Source organism: Myxocyprinus asiaticus, chromosome 10 (assembly GCF_019703515.2).
Source record: "Myxocyprinus asiaticus isolate MX2 ecotype Aquarium Trade chromosome 10, UBuf_Myxa_2, whole genome shotgun sequence".
Taxonomy (NCBI): domain Eukaryota; kingdom Metazoa; phylum Chordata; class Actinopteri; order Cypriniformes; family Catostomidae; genus Myxocyprinus; species Myxocyprinus asiaticus.
This window is the reverse complement of record NC_059353.1, coordinates 31,618,037-31,634,637: the sequence shown is the minus strand read 5'-3', so window position 1 is coordinate 31,634,637 and position 16,601 is coordinate 31,618,037. Positions and strand designations below refer to the sequence as shown.

The following is a 16,601-nucleotide window of genomic DNA, read 5'->3' as shown; positions in this document are numbered from 1 at the left end:
TGTGAGAGAGAGAGAAAGAGAGAGAGAGAGAGAGAGAGAGAGAGAGAGAGATTAACTCTAAATATTTTGTATTCTATTTGTATTGTTATTTGTTACTGCTTCATTGTTATTATTATTATTCTTCTTGTCATTACTCGTTGTGTGTACTGATGTTTTAGCAATACTGTATGTAAACCAAATCATGTCCATAAAGTTCTTTGAAATAGAGAGAGAGAGAGAGAGAGAGAGAGAGAGAGAGAGAGAGAGAGAGAGAGAGAGAGAGAGAGAGAGAGAGAGAGAGACTGCGCAAATACATCTGCGCATATTTCTGCAGGTGTGGGTGAAATCGGCTGGAAAATGAAGGCAGCCATGCAGCTATTGCTCTAATCATTGAAAATGATGTCATATCCGTCGTCTCAGAACGATTACAGCTCTTGGTTAACATTTTGGGGTTAATAAGTACTTTTTATTTATTTATTTATTTATTTATTTATTTATTTATTTTATTATTATTATTTAAATTCTTAAAGCATTTAATACCCTCCAATGTAAATGCAAGCACATCATGAAAAAACTGTAACCAAAGCACAGGCTAACTGGAATATCCATAACTTGACGTATCCTTCTAGACTTTGAACTATTTATGTTTTTAGTTGGTTGTTGTTGTTTTTTTTTTTGGTCACGCGTGCATCAGTTGAACAAGCACTTGTGCGTTTTTGCGTGTTGAAATTCATTATTTGAATGACTGAATTATAATTATTTGAAATCACTAACTCAACGCCTATTATACTTTTTGTTTGTCGTGTGTGTGTGTGTGTGTGTGTGTGTGTGTGTGTGTGTGTGTGTGTGTGTGTGTTAAAAATAGTTCGTTTATAGTGGAATGTACAGTCGTGAACTGTATTTTCTGTGCGCAGGTCTTTCTACGGATCAATATCAGAGCAACATTTGCTGAGAAGGAAACGCCATCCAAGCGCTGCAGGATGCTGACCTTTCAGTCTTCCGACAGGTCACGCCATCTTCCCCTAAACAGGTCAACACACCCAGCTCACAACTATGTTAAAGTATGCCGTAACAACAAACAATATTTATATTCAACGTATATCCAACACAATCCAAGGAGTGGGCGATTTCATTAACAGCCAACAAAAAAGGGTTTAACTGGGCAGTCTGGGAGCAACTGCACATTATTAACCAGTGCTCTGGTGATTTCGGAACAGAGCAACTGGTTTCTCAGGGATGGCTCTTACAATGTACTCGCCAAAATGTATTTCCCGTGTATACATTTTGTCAATGTGTGCCTACCTCGGAACACGATGTGGTACTAGGTGGTGATTCTACAGTGAACAACAAAAGGAAAAGCGTCTAACAGCCTAGCACTTCCCTCAGGCTTTACGCGCATGAATATTAATCTGATCCTTCACAGTAAACAGTTCTACACCACATTGCTGTGGAGCTCTAATACAGATAGTGACACTGATACGATTGCTCTCAACTACTATTAATTACCCATGTTCAAAGATTGCTGTCATAACACTTTTCATGTTGTCAGTGATATCATATCATACACCAGAAATGGCCTATAACCAGGCACTACATGCTTCGCTGTGGCTGCATCATGTCAAATAATCTTTTGAATTATATTTTGTTCTGCTTTTGCATTCTCAATTAAATGTCACTCGGCAACTAAAAGTGTTTACTCATCTGCTTCTCTGGCTCCCAGCAACCGAGGGCTGCTTTTTGTTTTTTCTTTAAAAGAAAATCCTGCTTCGTTCTGCGCTGCCCATCTACAATCGAGCGGATAAGTCGCAGAAAATAAAAGTCTTTTTATTATTATTATTATTTTTTTTTTTTTCAATGGTGTAAGAAATCAAAAGGTTTTTTCAATGCCTGACAAGAGTGCCAGAGTCAAGTTCAAGTTCACGTCCACTGATTTCAAACTCTGTTTTCTCCTATGTGCAAAGCGTCTAAGGGAGGGGGACGGCGGCCATATTCTGTATAAATTAAACAAATGCGTTTTAAGAAACGATGCAGTACTCTATGATACTGCAACAAATATTTACATAAACAGTGCCAATATCACGGCCGTAAAGACCGCAGAATGCGGGTCGCCAAAGAGTATTGGTGCGACAGCTCCATTAAAATGTTTCTGTCTCTCTTTCCTTCAAAAAATGCCAAATATCTCCTTCAGTTGTGTTTGAAACCCCGAATTTGACTATTTATTATGGGAAGATAATTCAACACTGACTCCCCAGCAAAATCGTATTTTTACTTTCTGCCCTGTGTCAAATGTCATTTAATAGCTATAGCTATATGCAGGTAACCAATGACAAAAAAGAAATACAAAATGCATATTCAAATTCAAACACTAATTTGAGCAGCAAAACAAATATATTTACGCAGACCCTGAAAAGTTCACAGTGTTGGAAAGAACACGACACGTTGTAAAGATTGTACACTTGCACCACATTTTATTATATCTGTATGCAGTAAATTCTTATCACAATAATGGAGAAAACACTTCTTAAACTTTGAACAAAAACACATATACCAAAACAACTGCCCCTGTTCAGCCCATTATTGTACATATTTATAGTAAAGAAACATTCTTTATAAATATTGTTTCATTTGTAGCAAGTAAATACCATAATTTAATTACAAATGGATAAATATGGCAGTCGATATTTACAAAAAGATGGGTGTAGTTACAGATATTTAACGGCACGACATTAATTTCCCCCACAATCTTCCAAATATATTTCACAATTCCAACTTGCAAAGCACAAAACATCACAAGTTAAGCCCAGCAAACTAAGATATACATTCACAAGCAAATATTGTGTCTGTCTTCGTTAAACGTTGACTTTGGCACTCTTTCCAGTTAATAGATGTTTAATTACAATCAGTTTGCTTTAATGGGATCACAATATTCATTATGATAATACAACTTTATGGTAATATGTGCACTAAAAAGTCCAGTTAGAGAAATAGCTACCATTGAAGGAACATCTATACACCAAAAAACCGACAGTCTATTACAACCACTGGGAAAGAGCGCGTGTATATGTACAAACAGAGGCTGTTTAGTGCTTTTGCGCACGTCTCTTCTGCTGATGTGGGAATATTAAATCCGAACAAGCGCATATTATAGGAGCGTTCGTTTTGTACAAGCAGTATCGATCTCCTGCTTTTGTGAAATGGTTCCTCCTACATTCTTAAACATACCATTCACTGAAATTGGACGATAAACTGCTGTGGTTGTTGGAACTGTGCACCGTTGAGGAGGGCGACAGATTGTTGTTGCTTTGGGTCTCAGTGGAGGGAGACACCAAACCAGGGGGTGTTGAGGACTCATAACCAGAACTTGCCGCTGGCGACGAGTCAGACGCAGATGGAGAAGACTCATGAACCTAAAAAAAATAAACATTCAAATAATTAATGATCCGCGGAATGAATTATGAATAGCTTGTGTTGGTAAAACTTTATGAATAAGAACAATTCTTAACAGTATTTCTTTATGACTACGACAGTAAAGCCAGCACTATTACATTTCTAAATATTGTGTGTTAACTAATGACCTGTTATGCATTAACCTATATAATTGAATGCTATTCGTTAATGTCTTCAATTAAAGTTATTCTAGTGTATTATCGCGTTTAATTGTTATTAAAGTAGCCTTTAAACAGTTTTAGGGACTAAAATAAGTGTATAATGTATTTCTTATTCATTGTTGATCATCTGGAGAATTACCTTCATATGCTTTCGAAGAGAGCTGGGGTGAGTGTAGGACTTGTCACACATTTTGCACAGATACGGTTTGTCTGACGTGTGAACGTGCATGTGCTTCTTTCGGTCACTGCTGTTTGCAAAGCGCCGATCGCATCCTTCAAACTCGCACTGAAACGGTTTCTCCCCTGAGAAGAAAAAACATATACAGATTCACATGATTAGTGAAGTTTTCATTTATGTTGTTTAAACAACAACCCATATTACAACAAATAATTAACCTGCCATATATATTCCAACTATGGCTTCAAGAGAATATTTGTCATCAAGAGGTATTTATAACATACACTTACGCCTTACAACGGCGACATACTGTGTCAAACCACCCACTACAAACTTGATCATTTTAAAGGCAACAAAACAACAAAAAAAATCAAATATTGCTGATAATGACGATTGCAAATATTCGCTTTGTTCTTCAATTAATACCGTGTAAAATCTCAATTTAAATAAGGAGTAAATGAGTCATGATAGCACCTATTTTGTTTTTTCAACAATCAGCTTTTGTCAACCACACAGAAGTATTTGGCATTTGCTTAGAAATAATCAAAATGTAATTAACACCTTGACAAACAGAAGGTTCAATGCCTCCATGTATTCAAAAGAGGAAATTGCTCAAATGTGCAGCCCTTGTAATGGCCTGTCTAACACACAGACTGTCAATGCAATGGAAAGAATAACATTAGGCCCATATATCGCCCATTGGAAACATATTCTTATTTTTCAACCTCTCTCTTTATTTTGCCTATGTTTTGTATTTCTTTTTTCATTTTTAACAAATGTATGTGCACATGTGTATGTGCAGACTATCTACTATATATTCTCTCTGTAAAGGTCTTTGTAGTCATTTTTTTTTTATAAATACTATATTTACACAAAGTTTACCATTTTATTACACATATATAGGCTAAATCGTTTCTTATTTTAGAGTGTACAATTTACACCAATTATTATACTCAGTTATGTGGACCAAAAAAAAAAAAAAAAAAAAAACTTCCACAATGAACTCAAGTGAATCCTGACGTAGTCACCCGAGTGCGAGAGCATTGGTCCACACAAACATTAAACCGGTTGGGGAGATTTACTGCTCCTCTGCGCACGCGATGAGCCCTCGAGTCGCCTTTGACCCGTTTAAAGTTTATGAACCATAAACCCTCGACAGTATCTTACATAATTCAGCACATTGTTGCAAAACATCGCATTTATTCCATACGAGAGCAGGCATAATCGTTTCCAGCCGCGTTTGCACGAATTGGATGGACTATCCGTTTTTTAAGATCTAAATCTCCTTTAAGCGTGCTTTCAATGTCTAAAAATACACCAACCTGGCATAATCAGCTTATTTTTGTAAACACCACTACTTTGGACACCAGTCGGGTATGATTTTGTGTTGGTAAAATTGGAATACTGTAGCTCCCAAGAATATCCAAGACATTTTAATATGAATGTCATGAGCACAACCAGAAATAAATAGCGTAATTACCTGTGTGTGTTCTCTTGTGAATCTTCAGATTTTCCGATCTTGCAAAGACTTTGCCACATCCAGGGAAGGGGCAAGGGAAAGGTTTTTCTCCCGTATGCACGCGAATGTGATTGACCAGTTTATATTTGGCTTTAAAGGGTTTGCTTTCCCGGGGGCACTCTTCCCAAAAGCAGACGTGGTTGCTCTGTTCGGGTCCTCCAACATGCTCGACCGATACATGGGTGACCAGCTCGTGCATGGTGCTGAAAGTTTTATTGCAACTCTTCTTGGGATTGCTGAGCTGCTCCGGATCGATCCACTTACAGATGAGCTCTTGTTTAATGCACTGCTGCCGCATGTATCGAAAGAAGGCACCGGGGTGATGGTGATGCGCTGCCATATTCATCCCCATGTTCATGTTCATGGAGCCGTACTGGTTGTGCAGCTGGGCGGCTGAGTAGGGGTCAGTCCTCGGGCTGGAGACCTGGTGGTACTGATCTGATCGCCCGAAAACCTCCCCCGGTAGTCCGAGTCGCATCTGCCCGTTGAGCACGTTTGGGGAGCCGTGAGATCCATGCTGCTCATGGATGCCAGGAAACAGAATGTGGCCTTGGCTGTCTGTATGGGTGTGATGGAGGGAGCCGGCCGTGGGGCCGAAAAGCGCATGCTGCCCGCCCGCCGGTGATGATTCCCCGAATCCACGGCTGCGAAAGAGAAAGTCCCGCGTGGAGTTAAACGGCGAGCTCGCGTATGATGTGACATGAGCCGCGTGCGCGCCTAGAGCTGCAGCGGGGTAACCGGGCGCTTGGCTCGTGAATGCAGAACTCTGTCCGGGAGAGAGATCGTGGTTCAGTTTGAAGGCGCCCATGTGCGCCGAGTCTACGAAGCTGTTCTGCGCTAAACTCAAATCTCTGTCCTGCATCTCACTGGAGGAGTGGTGATGCCTGGCAAAGGTGCCCACTCCCAAACCAGGGAACTGGTGCCCAGCGTCCAGTAACATTCTTTCGTTAACCAAAACCAATTCTCTTTAAAGCAATCTATGCAAGGCGCTTTATAAAGCACAAAATAATACTGAAGGCACTACGGGAATATTAACTTCCAGATTTGATAACACGTCATGAGGCGATGAAGTTCGATCCGCTCATAGGGAAAAAGCTTTTCGCACTGAGTTAGTCTATATTTTTCTTGTGGATAAGTTGTTACTCAAAATCCCCAATGCAACAAAATGCGAAGATTCCTTTGCGCTTTTCCTTTCAAATTGAGACGATGTCGTTGTGTTCAGATTACAAGAATATACGAGTAAATATTTTACTGAGTCTTCCTTGTTCCTGAAGCATCTCGAATAGGAATGTTTATTTCTTTCGCTTGTCTATGTTTATCTCGGAGGGTCCCTCTTTCTCAGTGGACTGGCACTACCTCCTCTTACGCCCCCTTTAACTGGAGCCCGGTCATTCATTTGACGCTCTCTCATTGGCCGCCGCTCCTCATCAATCCCAGGTGCCCCTCCAATGGAACGCATTCATTTGGCGACTAATCGCTGATCGCCATCTTCTACTGACAATTACCGCCTACTTTTTCGGAGAGGCTTTTCGGGGAATAGGTAGAGGGAAAGCGAAAATACTCGCGTTTAATCAGACCGTTTAAAAAATGTGAATCAATTGACAAATTACTTCACTAAAGTATACGTAACCCATAATACTTTGGTGGAACAGTAAAAACGGTCGAATACGGACGCATAATTAATCATTTAATAATGTGGGAGCTTTAGTTTATAGTAAAGTCTCTCACAAACTGTAATCCAACAAACAGACAGCGCAAACTGAATGAAATGCAAACTCGTAAACCTCATTCAAGGTGCCTTAACCTATTCTGCACGTGAGTACCCAAATGCTACAATATTTCACAATGTAGAAGTAAAATATCAGTTTGCATCCAGTTTGTATGTAGTCGTCAGTCAGCATATGAATAAAGGAAGACAGTAAATCATGTGGAATCTCCCTGGGTGCGGACTGACATATAAAAAATAATCAATTAAATATACGTGTATACATGTATAAAACATTAGCCTATTGAGATTTGTGGCAACAAGGGATAGATTAAAATGACATGGAGTTTGGAGCATAACAAAGCAGGTGATGTGTGGATCGTGCATTATCGCCATCAACATCATCATTATTAAAACCAGCAATACATACAGTAAGTGTCATTGGATTAGAAAACACACTGTTTGTTAAATCGTGGCTAACACTAAAACCCTGTTATATATCTTGTATAAAATTCTATTTCCTCCACAAGAGCCCACAACCATAATCTGTAGACAACACTGTGTTTCAAATACAGCAAATAAAATAGCAACATAAAATAGGCTGTTTTTATTTCACCAAGACATACTATTATTATTACAACATATATAAGACAAATGCTCAGACTCAGAATACTGCTAAGATCACATATAAAAATTGCCAACACAATGCCATTTTAATGTCAGCTCGATAGGCTATATTCTCTTGTTAGACAAGCACAATCTGATACAAAAATAAACCGTGATGTCATGGGCCAAGAGTCTAGTCTTTCCAATGGAATAAATGCAGATTTAAAAATCAAATTTACTGGTATTTTGTGGTTACGGAACAATCATATATGCAAGCTGTAGGCTAACATGTACACTCCATAACAATAACGGAAAGGTCCGACCTAAGTTATCCAAGCCCATGTGGATGGGGTTATTAGCACATTGCGAATTCTAGGCCAATATATAGATAAGCCACTTCAGAGACCATATCAGAACTCTTCCCCCATAGCACCTGGGCATTTATTTAAATGTTAAGATTCAGTTAAAGAAGGTTTACTTACAATTGCATTGAACTTAAGTCCCAAGTCCCGTTCCAACAGAAAACACACTTTTTCTCGTATTTTCTCAGCTCCGAATGCTATAAGCTGTAAATAATAGGGCGGAGGATGTATAAAACTTTGGGAATTCAGTGTGCCTCAGCTCAAAGCGATGCTGTTTGAATGTTATGTACCATTCTTCCAAGACTATTTCTACCCTCTCCACAGGAAACATAGGATCTGATCCAAGTTCAAAGTCACGTCTACCGACCTCTCTAAGAAGTTCTTTATTTCTCCAGAATCCCACAAAACCTTTCCCCTATCCAATGGGCAGGGGGAAGAAGAAAGAGAAATTAGACAGAGACTGCAGTCAGCCAGGAACTCATAGCTGCAGTTTTGTTGTGTTTCTTAAGGAAGGGAAAAGGTTCAAAAATGCTAAAACCAAACACACACATCCGTGGGGGGAAATGAGTTTGGCTTATTTGGCTTGTATACGTCACTGCCTGGATATTAACTAATATTACTATTTTTTTTTTTCTTCTGTGAAAATTGAACATCCTAACTTTATCTATAAATCACCAGACTTGAACAGTAATAACAATACCTATAGTTTACATGAAATATGGCTTTCCTTTGTTGTATTTTGCTATGAGACAAAGCAACAAGGCATTTCTTTCAAGTTTGTCATTACCAATATGGTGATGCATTGTTGGTTACTTTTAGTGACCTGGGGTATTTCAAGGGTGTTTGACCTCCAACCCGTGGAGACCACATATGTTACCCTTTGAACTTATTATGTTAAGAAATCCTCCCTGTTCAAAGGTTGCAAGAAGACAAGTGCTGCCGTCTCCCTCCGTTTTGACGTTTTCATAAACAACAGCAACCGAAAACAGCAAAGGTTCACTCACAACCTTGTTTTAACCATATTCAACCATTATACAATTCTCACCATGAACTTTTATTGTAAATGAACTATTAATTCATTAATTCAAGGACAACAGCAACACTTCCAACATGCATATTGTAGCCTGTATTCTTCCATTACAATCCAGGTAAAGGTTGGGATGTCGGAAATCTAAATTGTAACGCATAGATTGTAATGCTGCTGGCATTAATCGGGATACATTGTGGTTCTTTAACACATTAATTCCCTAAACAAAGCGGACAGGCATGATGGCTTGTGCAGGAAATCGTAACACTTGCAATTACTACAGGTGCAGTTTACACAATGAATGGTAGGCTAATCGTTAAAAAAATAAAATAAATAAATAAATTAAAAAAAAATCCATTTGACACATTTGTTTTTCAAAGTTTGTAAAATTTAGCCCTCATTTACGCAATTTTACGTGATCTGAGAGAAAAAAGTGGACTTTGTTGGCACATGTTTGTCTAACTGATTTAAAATGTATTGAGGATTTTGAAATTATTTAGTATTGTTAGGGTGTGTGATACAGAATCCACAAAAAGTAATTTGTTAATTTGTATTATTAGATGTATTCCTGTTTCTGTACCTTCTACTGTACTTAGGTCTTTGGTTTTTGCAATTATTCTTTGGGATATGGTCACAAATGCCCTGAAGCATTTTCAAAGCTGTCTTTGAATTAAGACATATTAAATCAATGGCTTACACTTCATGCTGAGTTCAACATGGACTCTAAAAGGGCATGGACGTGTACCATGACATGACACACATGTACAGCACACACAAATAAACATGAATTAAAATGATGTGAAAGGTGAGATGCTTCTTAAACATTATTTTTTAAAACAACACTTGACGGGAACATCTTCGAAATGTCATGGTTTGAAAGACTTTAAGGTAAACGTTTTTTTATATCAAGGCACAATGGAACGCTTGAAAAGTTTAATAATTACTTTTTTCTAATTTAAAGCACAGGAACCTACCAACATCTGAAAGCGACCAGTGGATTTTTTTCCTCCTAAGATCTAAGATATTCAAAATTGCATTTCTAAAACATGAATATTAAAATGCATTTACTACATTTGATTTTGAATGTAAAATTACCTGTTAATGTTGGTGATGAATTAGATTTATTTTAATCATCATTTTATCTTGACAACCTAGGCTATTAGAAAGTGTTTTCTCTTTTCTTAAGAAATTATGCCAAAAATGCTTAATAGTTCTAGCTATTCAATTTTCCTGTTTATATCTAATAATTTAGTTTTGCATATATAGCTTGCTTATCAATATACTGTAGCCTACTACTAAACATTGCAAAAATTAAATAAAGAAAAGAAAACATATTTGCTAAATTTCTATTTGGTATAACTATACATTTTTGTCTTAATTTTTATTTTCATTATTTCCAGCTTATGCTTCCTCATTACAACTATCAAGATAATGAAATTGTTTATTATACAGCCTTTTTTTTCTTCTTTATTTTCATTTTTTTATTATTATTTAATTATTATTTTATGCGGTGATGGGCGGTTGCTCAGTATGCACGTATGTATGTAGTGTCAATCTGTTTTGTACAAAGGAAAAACACCATCCTTCCACGTGTGTGTGTGTGTGTGTGTGTGTGTGTGTGTGTGTGTGTCTTGGTAAACATATTTGCCTGTAACTTTGTGAGCACAACTTTGGAGTGAACAGTGATGAAGGGAGTGAGGGGGCGGAACCCTGCTGAGCCTGTGCGCTGAAAGACAGCCAATCGCTTCGTTCTCTTAACTGCCAGTCACCGAAATCTGTCCAATACCCGCAGTGCCATTTCTAAACTCTATTTCCCACTGTGTCCTCCAACTGTTGTATGTTCTGCCAATCGCTTGAGGACAGAGTGGGAAAAGGAGCAAGCAGAGTTAGAGGCAGGACAAAAGAAGTTCTATAGGCGGCCATATACATATATTTTAATGGTTTCGGAAGGCCCGTAGTTAAGAAAAACAATAGCAGTGAGGGCGGACATGACAGCGTAGTGATGGAGCCCCCTTTAAGCAAGAGGAATTCGGCGATAAGATTAGCGGATTTGGCATCGACTCAAACCCTTCCTCATCAGAATATGACAGGCTTCCCGGGGATAGGGGGGCATCACCCGCACTCCCACCATGCCCACCTCCACCCTGGGGAGATGGGCAACGACCCCGGAGTGGCTCTCACTCCATTTGGACCCGAGCACATGGCACAGACCAATGCTCTCAAACTTAGTCCCTCTCAGCCTGTTCAAATCCATCCCGAAGCCCAGACCGCGGCATCTTTCACGTCTTCTCAGACCACAGTTGGTTTCCCCTTGGCTCACCCCCACACAGGCTACACCACCAGCAGGGACTTCATCCTCAGGAGAGAGCTTTCAGCCTCTGCTATGCATGCACTTGGCGACCAGCATAGTTCCGCCTCCTCCCCTCATCACCATGGCATGTTCATTTCCCCAACAGGTGCTTATGGGCACGCGGAAGGTGGTGCCCATCCACTTTTCTCTGGACTGCACGAGCAAGCGGCCCCAGGTGCCCATCACCACCATGCCCTCAACGGGCAGATGCGTCTGGGTCTACCGGGGGACATCTACGGCAGGCCAGAGCACTTCGGCCACAGGCCCGAGCACTATGGATCATCTTCTCTCCACAGCTACAACTCCATGAACTTAAATGTGAACCTCGCCACGGCTCCACACGGAGCAACGGGGGCGTTTTTGCGATACATGCGGCAGCCCATCAAGCAAGAGTTAATCTGCAAGTGGATTGATCAGGAGCAGAACTCTAAGAAGCCTTGCTCCAAAACTTATAGCACCATGCACGAGCTCGTCAACCACGTTACGGTGGAGCACGTCGGAGGACCGGAGCAGAGCAGTCACGTCTGCTTCTGGGAAGAGTGTCCGCGCGAGGGAAAGGCGTTCAAAGCCAAGTACAAACTGATCAATCACATCCGCGTGCACACAGGAGAGAAACCGTTCCCGTGCCCCTTTCCCGGTTGTGGCAAAGTATTTGCGCGCTCGGAAAATCTCAAGATTCACAAGAGGACGCACACAGGTATGTGAAGTGCACAAATTCCTTGAAAAAAACAAAAAAAAACAAACAAACTGCAATTATGACTGCATGTTTCACAATTTATGCTCATGCGTTCAGAACAAAACGAGTACAAATAGTTATATATAAGACTACAGGCAAAATATTGGTCCGAGGTAATACTTGAGTCTTTGGCACGTGCTTGTCTCTGTTAGAGCCACAGATAATTACAAACAGGTAGCAAATAAGTCCATACCAATGTTGATATGGAAAGTGTGCCAGCCATGGTGTCTTTACCACATTTGGATTGACAAAAAATGTTGCCATTGAGAGAGAGGAAGGCCTCTGCTTACGATGTTCCTCTCATGACTGTATTCTAACAAAATTATTTAAAGACACCTGTGCATTGGTAGCTGTGCATTGCATTAAACTAGACTGTTACATCCAGGGAACACAAACTGATAAAAATGAATGCATGAATCGCTTTGGATAAAAGCGTCTGGCAAATGCATAAATGTAATGTATTTTAGTTTTTAATAGATGTAAACAAGCTCTTTCTCCTGTCAGCACAAACATGTACCCCTGAACCCATTATAAAGTGTCTTTTTACGCAAAAGAAATGTAAGAAATGGTGGTATCTTGAAGACAATTTGTTTTTGCCAGCTGTTAAGTAAGTACAAGGATTGTTTGGGATATTGGAGTATATTTACCCTGCAACACGTGATGATATGAACTGCCCTCTGAATATAGGCAAGCCTGTCAAGCTCACCTAGATTAAGAATTCTGTGTAAATGGTGGTATCTTGAATCAGTACTCAGTAAAATGTGAGTAAAAAAGTCAGTATTGGCATTCAATAAGCCCATTTGTTTTCCCGGTATAACACAGTGAATCAATGACTAACGCTTAATGCTATTTTGACATGAGATCCTTTATTTATTTTGAAAAGCTTGTCATTTCTGTCACTCCAGGCAATTTCATACATATGGCGGGCCAAAATGTTTTAAGTGCAGTTGAACTGCATGAGTCAGTGGTATATGCAGTAAAAAAAAAAAATAAAAAAAAAAGAGACATTGGCAATATTTATGCAAGCTTTATTCTGAGAAGGCGAGAGTAGCCTGCATCTACAAAGTATGCCTGAACCATATGTAGCATTTCCATATGCCAAAGCAGAAAATAATAGGCTACTGGGGAGTTACAGTATGTGATAGTGTTTTGATTTTCAAAACGAAACAAACCACCAATCACTGAATGCTTTCTATTATTGGTCACGCATCCATTTCTACTTTTTACTGAGAATAAACAAGCTATTATTTTCTTATGAACAAAAATCTTCTCTGGACCTAAAAAGTACAAGGATGATATCTGCACCATAATTTAATTTTCACTCTGTTTTTGTTATCTTCCAGGCGAGAAGCCGTTCAAGTGTGAGTTTGATGGCTGTGACAGGAAATTTGCCAACAGCAGTGACAGGAAGAAGCACTCTCACGTCCACACGAGTGATAAGCCTTACTTCTGTAAAGTGAGGGGCTGTGACAAGTCGTACACACACCCGAGCTCTCTGCGTAAACACATGAAGGTCCACTGCAAGTCTCCTCCGCCCCCTTCCGCCAACACGGGCTCCTCTTACCATCCCTCGTCCACGACAATGGGTGATGCCCTCTCACCAAACCTGGAGCCCCACAGGAACCGTTCGTCGAATATTTCGCCTCAGGTGACAAACCTAAATGAGTGGTACGTGTGCCAAGGGAGTGCTGGACCAAACAATCTACACACCCCTTCCAGCGATGTGCCAATGTCGGAATCTGACGACGAGGACACTTACAGACACACAGATCCAAGGGCAATGCTCTGATGTGAACAGCAAGGAATAGATTCATGATCAGTGGTCCCCATTAAAAATAAATAAATAAATGAATAAAAAATAAAATTCCAATTTCAAGGACATGGAAAGCCTATGGGTGTCAGTGGGTCAAAGAGATTTTGCCCCCAGTTTGCCCTTAAAACATGCTCAGAGCATTGATGCAATTTATGTTCCCTATGATAACATTCATAAGCAGTTGAAACGTGTAAAATGAATTGTGAAACTTCGATAACAAACATGAAATACTTGACGTCTCCCCTTTTTAAAGATTGCATCTGACTTATCGACTTGTCTTAAAATAACTTGAGCTCAAAGAGAGTATTAACAAAATTCACTTTTTTTGTTTTGTTTGTTTTTTTGTTTGTTTGTTGTTTTTTTTACATCAGACCCCCTTCGTTATTTGATATAAACGCATTTTACACGTGTAATGTCCATTAGGCATTGTTCCGCGTTTGGGGACAAATGCAGAGACAATAATTTTAGGTTTCACTTGTAAATTGTCAGTGTCAAACAAAAACGAGTTTTAAATTGGTTGAGTCTGGTCAGGACGGCTTTTGTGATATTTATTTAAACCTATATTTTATGCAAAATCAATGTAACTGATTAAAGAGTACGAATATGTCCTTTGAGACCCTAAATGATGTATTATTGACAGGCCTATCCATGACTGATTTGTAAATAGTAAATTGCATTGATGCTTGTGAATGTTGTCGTAGAGTCTCGACGAGTTTTGTACATTGTAATTTATTTGCTTGTATTAATGTTGGTCTGGAAGTACAGAAACACCAAAAAAAATAATATAATTTTGGTGAAATGAAGTGATGGTTTTTTATCGTGTTATGTAAAAAAGGTCAAGCTTGAATAGGATGTATAATGTGAAGAATATTTCGCATGACCTGTGTTGTAACTATTTCTGTGAGGTGCATGATGGTATTAATGGAATTACGTAAGAAGGTTGTGAAGAAATGTGATGTTTGTGTATAAATATATGGGAAACTTGAATAAAAGGCAGGACTTGTAAATATGGTATTTTCAGTAAAAGGCTTTGATTCACTGATCAGCGTGCATATCTCATTTTAAATAAAAAAGGTATAGCGTTGATTTGAATAAAACGCCCACCCACTAAAACTCTGCAATTTCCAGACGAATGATTACATTTCTCAATTTCTGCTGAATAAAAATATTCCATATGCCCTTTCAAATGGGATAACGTATCACTTGCTAATAGTGCATCAATCCATCAATACATGAATCATACATGGGACTAAAAGTCATAAAAAATAGCCGACAATAAGAAGAATATTGTATTGTGAATATGAAACAAAGTTCTCCGTGTAATTTCCTTAATTAAATCGTACAATCAAACTTTCAACGTGCATTCTGTCTTAGACAAAAGAATCAGAACTGACCAACGCAAGTCTTGCACCACTTCAAACAGATTCACTTCTGAAAGAAAGACTGCACGATGCGTTCGGATTTCTATGGATCCCATTTGAATATTTATAGTAGAAAAACAACAAACTAGCCTACTACTTGACAGTCAAACATCAAAGCGGAAATCTCCCCCACGAACCATATTCTCCCTTAAAATCAGCAAACGCCGCATTGTATAACAGAGCAAGAAAAAACAGCCACCTTGACCATTTCATTTAGCGGGTTTTTATGCGAGAAAACCGTTTTTATGCTTCATACGAGAAAACCGAAAAAAGGATAGAAGTTTAAATTCATGCTAATAAACATGAATACATCCATCTTGCGTTATATAGCCTACCCAATTGAATATAAAGTATGCGCGTTGGTACGTCGTTGGAGGTTGTAAATCTAGCTTTTTTGTGTCAGTGAAAAGCCCCATAAATAAAGTGAAGTTCAAGGGCACTTCATATAGAGTGTGTATGTGTTTACCCGACACTGGAAACAGGCAACTTCAATTGGAGACACTCTATTAAGATACAGTCGCACTGACCTTTAGTTTCATGCTACGTTAGAGCAGTCAATTCGCACTTCTTCAGAATCGCTCATATTTGTGTTCCCAAATCTTTGAAATCCCTCCTGCGCATTCAGGTTTACTTTGGAAACAAGCGCGCGCTACTATCTGTTGTCCGCAAACTACTATTTGCCCAAAGAAAGAATGATCTTCTATTTATTTAAAACAAGTGTCTTATGAATAGTGCAAAATAAACATGGTGAAAAATAACCAAAGAGACAGTCCTCTCGGAATGAAAGGGGGAACTTCATAAAAGCTGCAGCAGTCACAGCTGAATTGGAGACGCTTTGAAGTAGAACTTATTTGAGGAATACTTTTCGGTCGTCCTAACAACGCTATTGAATCGAAAAGATACCCCCTTTGTCAGCGATTTGTTCTCCTTTAGTGCAAAGCCCGTGGAAATCACTTACATGGTCTACCTTAACACGCAGCCTGCAAATCAGTAACTCTGAGAGTCAGACTCACAGACGCCACTTTTCAAAAGACAAAGCAGAAGTCAGTCTGAAAACGCAGCGAGTTCTCTCTCGTTTTGCCTTTATTGGACAGAATGATCACATCATAGGAGTCTGTTTACTACAGTCAAGTCAGATTTCACACCGTCGGCTTCTTATTATTCGTTTGACGAGGGTTCAAAGTACCCAATTCATTGTGCACCCCTTTTTTGTGACGCAAAAGCAAGAGCATTTAAAGAACTCGGGGGAAAGAAAACATGCATCAGTCTAAACTTCATATTTCTCCATTAGGAAAAT

General features: G+C 39.2%; 2 protein-coding genes across 2 annotated transcripts; one reads left to right on the top strand and one right to left on the bottom strand.

Annotated features, from left to right (window-relative positions):
- Positions 1–2,418: 2,418 nt before the first annotated feature.
- On the bottom strand, positions 2,419–6,704 carry LOC127446810 (zinc finger protein ZIC 2-like). The gene is made up of 3 exons (XM_051708052.1): positions 5,246–6,704; positions 3,727–3,890; positions 2,419–3,386 (listed from the first exon to the last, which is right to left on the bottom strand). Exons 1-3 carry the CDS (start codon positions 6,222–6,224, stop codon positions 3,192–3,194), a joined length of 1,338 nt encoding a protein of 445 aa, XP_051564012.1. The 5' UTR covers positions 6,225–6,704; the 3' UTR covers positions 2,419–3,191.
- Positions 6,705–10,835: 4,131 nt separating this feature from the next.
- LOC127446809 (zinc finger protein ZIC 5-like) lies at positions 10,836–14,925 on the top strand. Its single transcript, XM_051708051.1, has 2 exons — positions 10,836–12,031; positions 13,414–14,925. Exons 1-2 carry the CDS (start codon positions 10,987–10,989, stop codon positions 13,857–13,859), a joined length of 1,491 nt encoding a protein of 496 aa, XP_051564011.1. The 5' UTR covers positions 10,836–10,986; the 3' UTR covers positions 13,860–14,925.
- Positions 14,926–16,601: the final 1,676 nt, after the last annotated feature.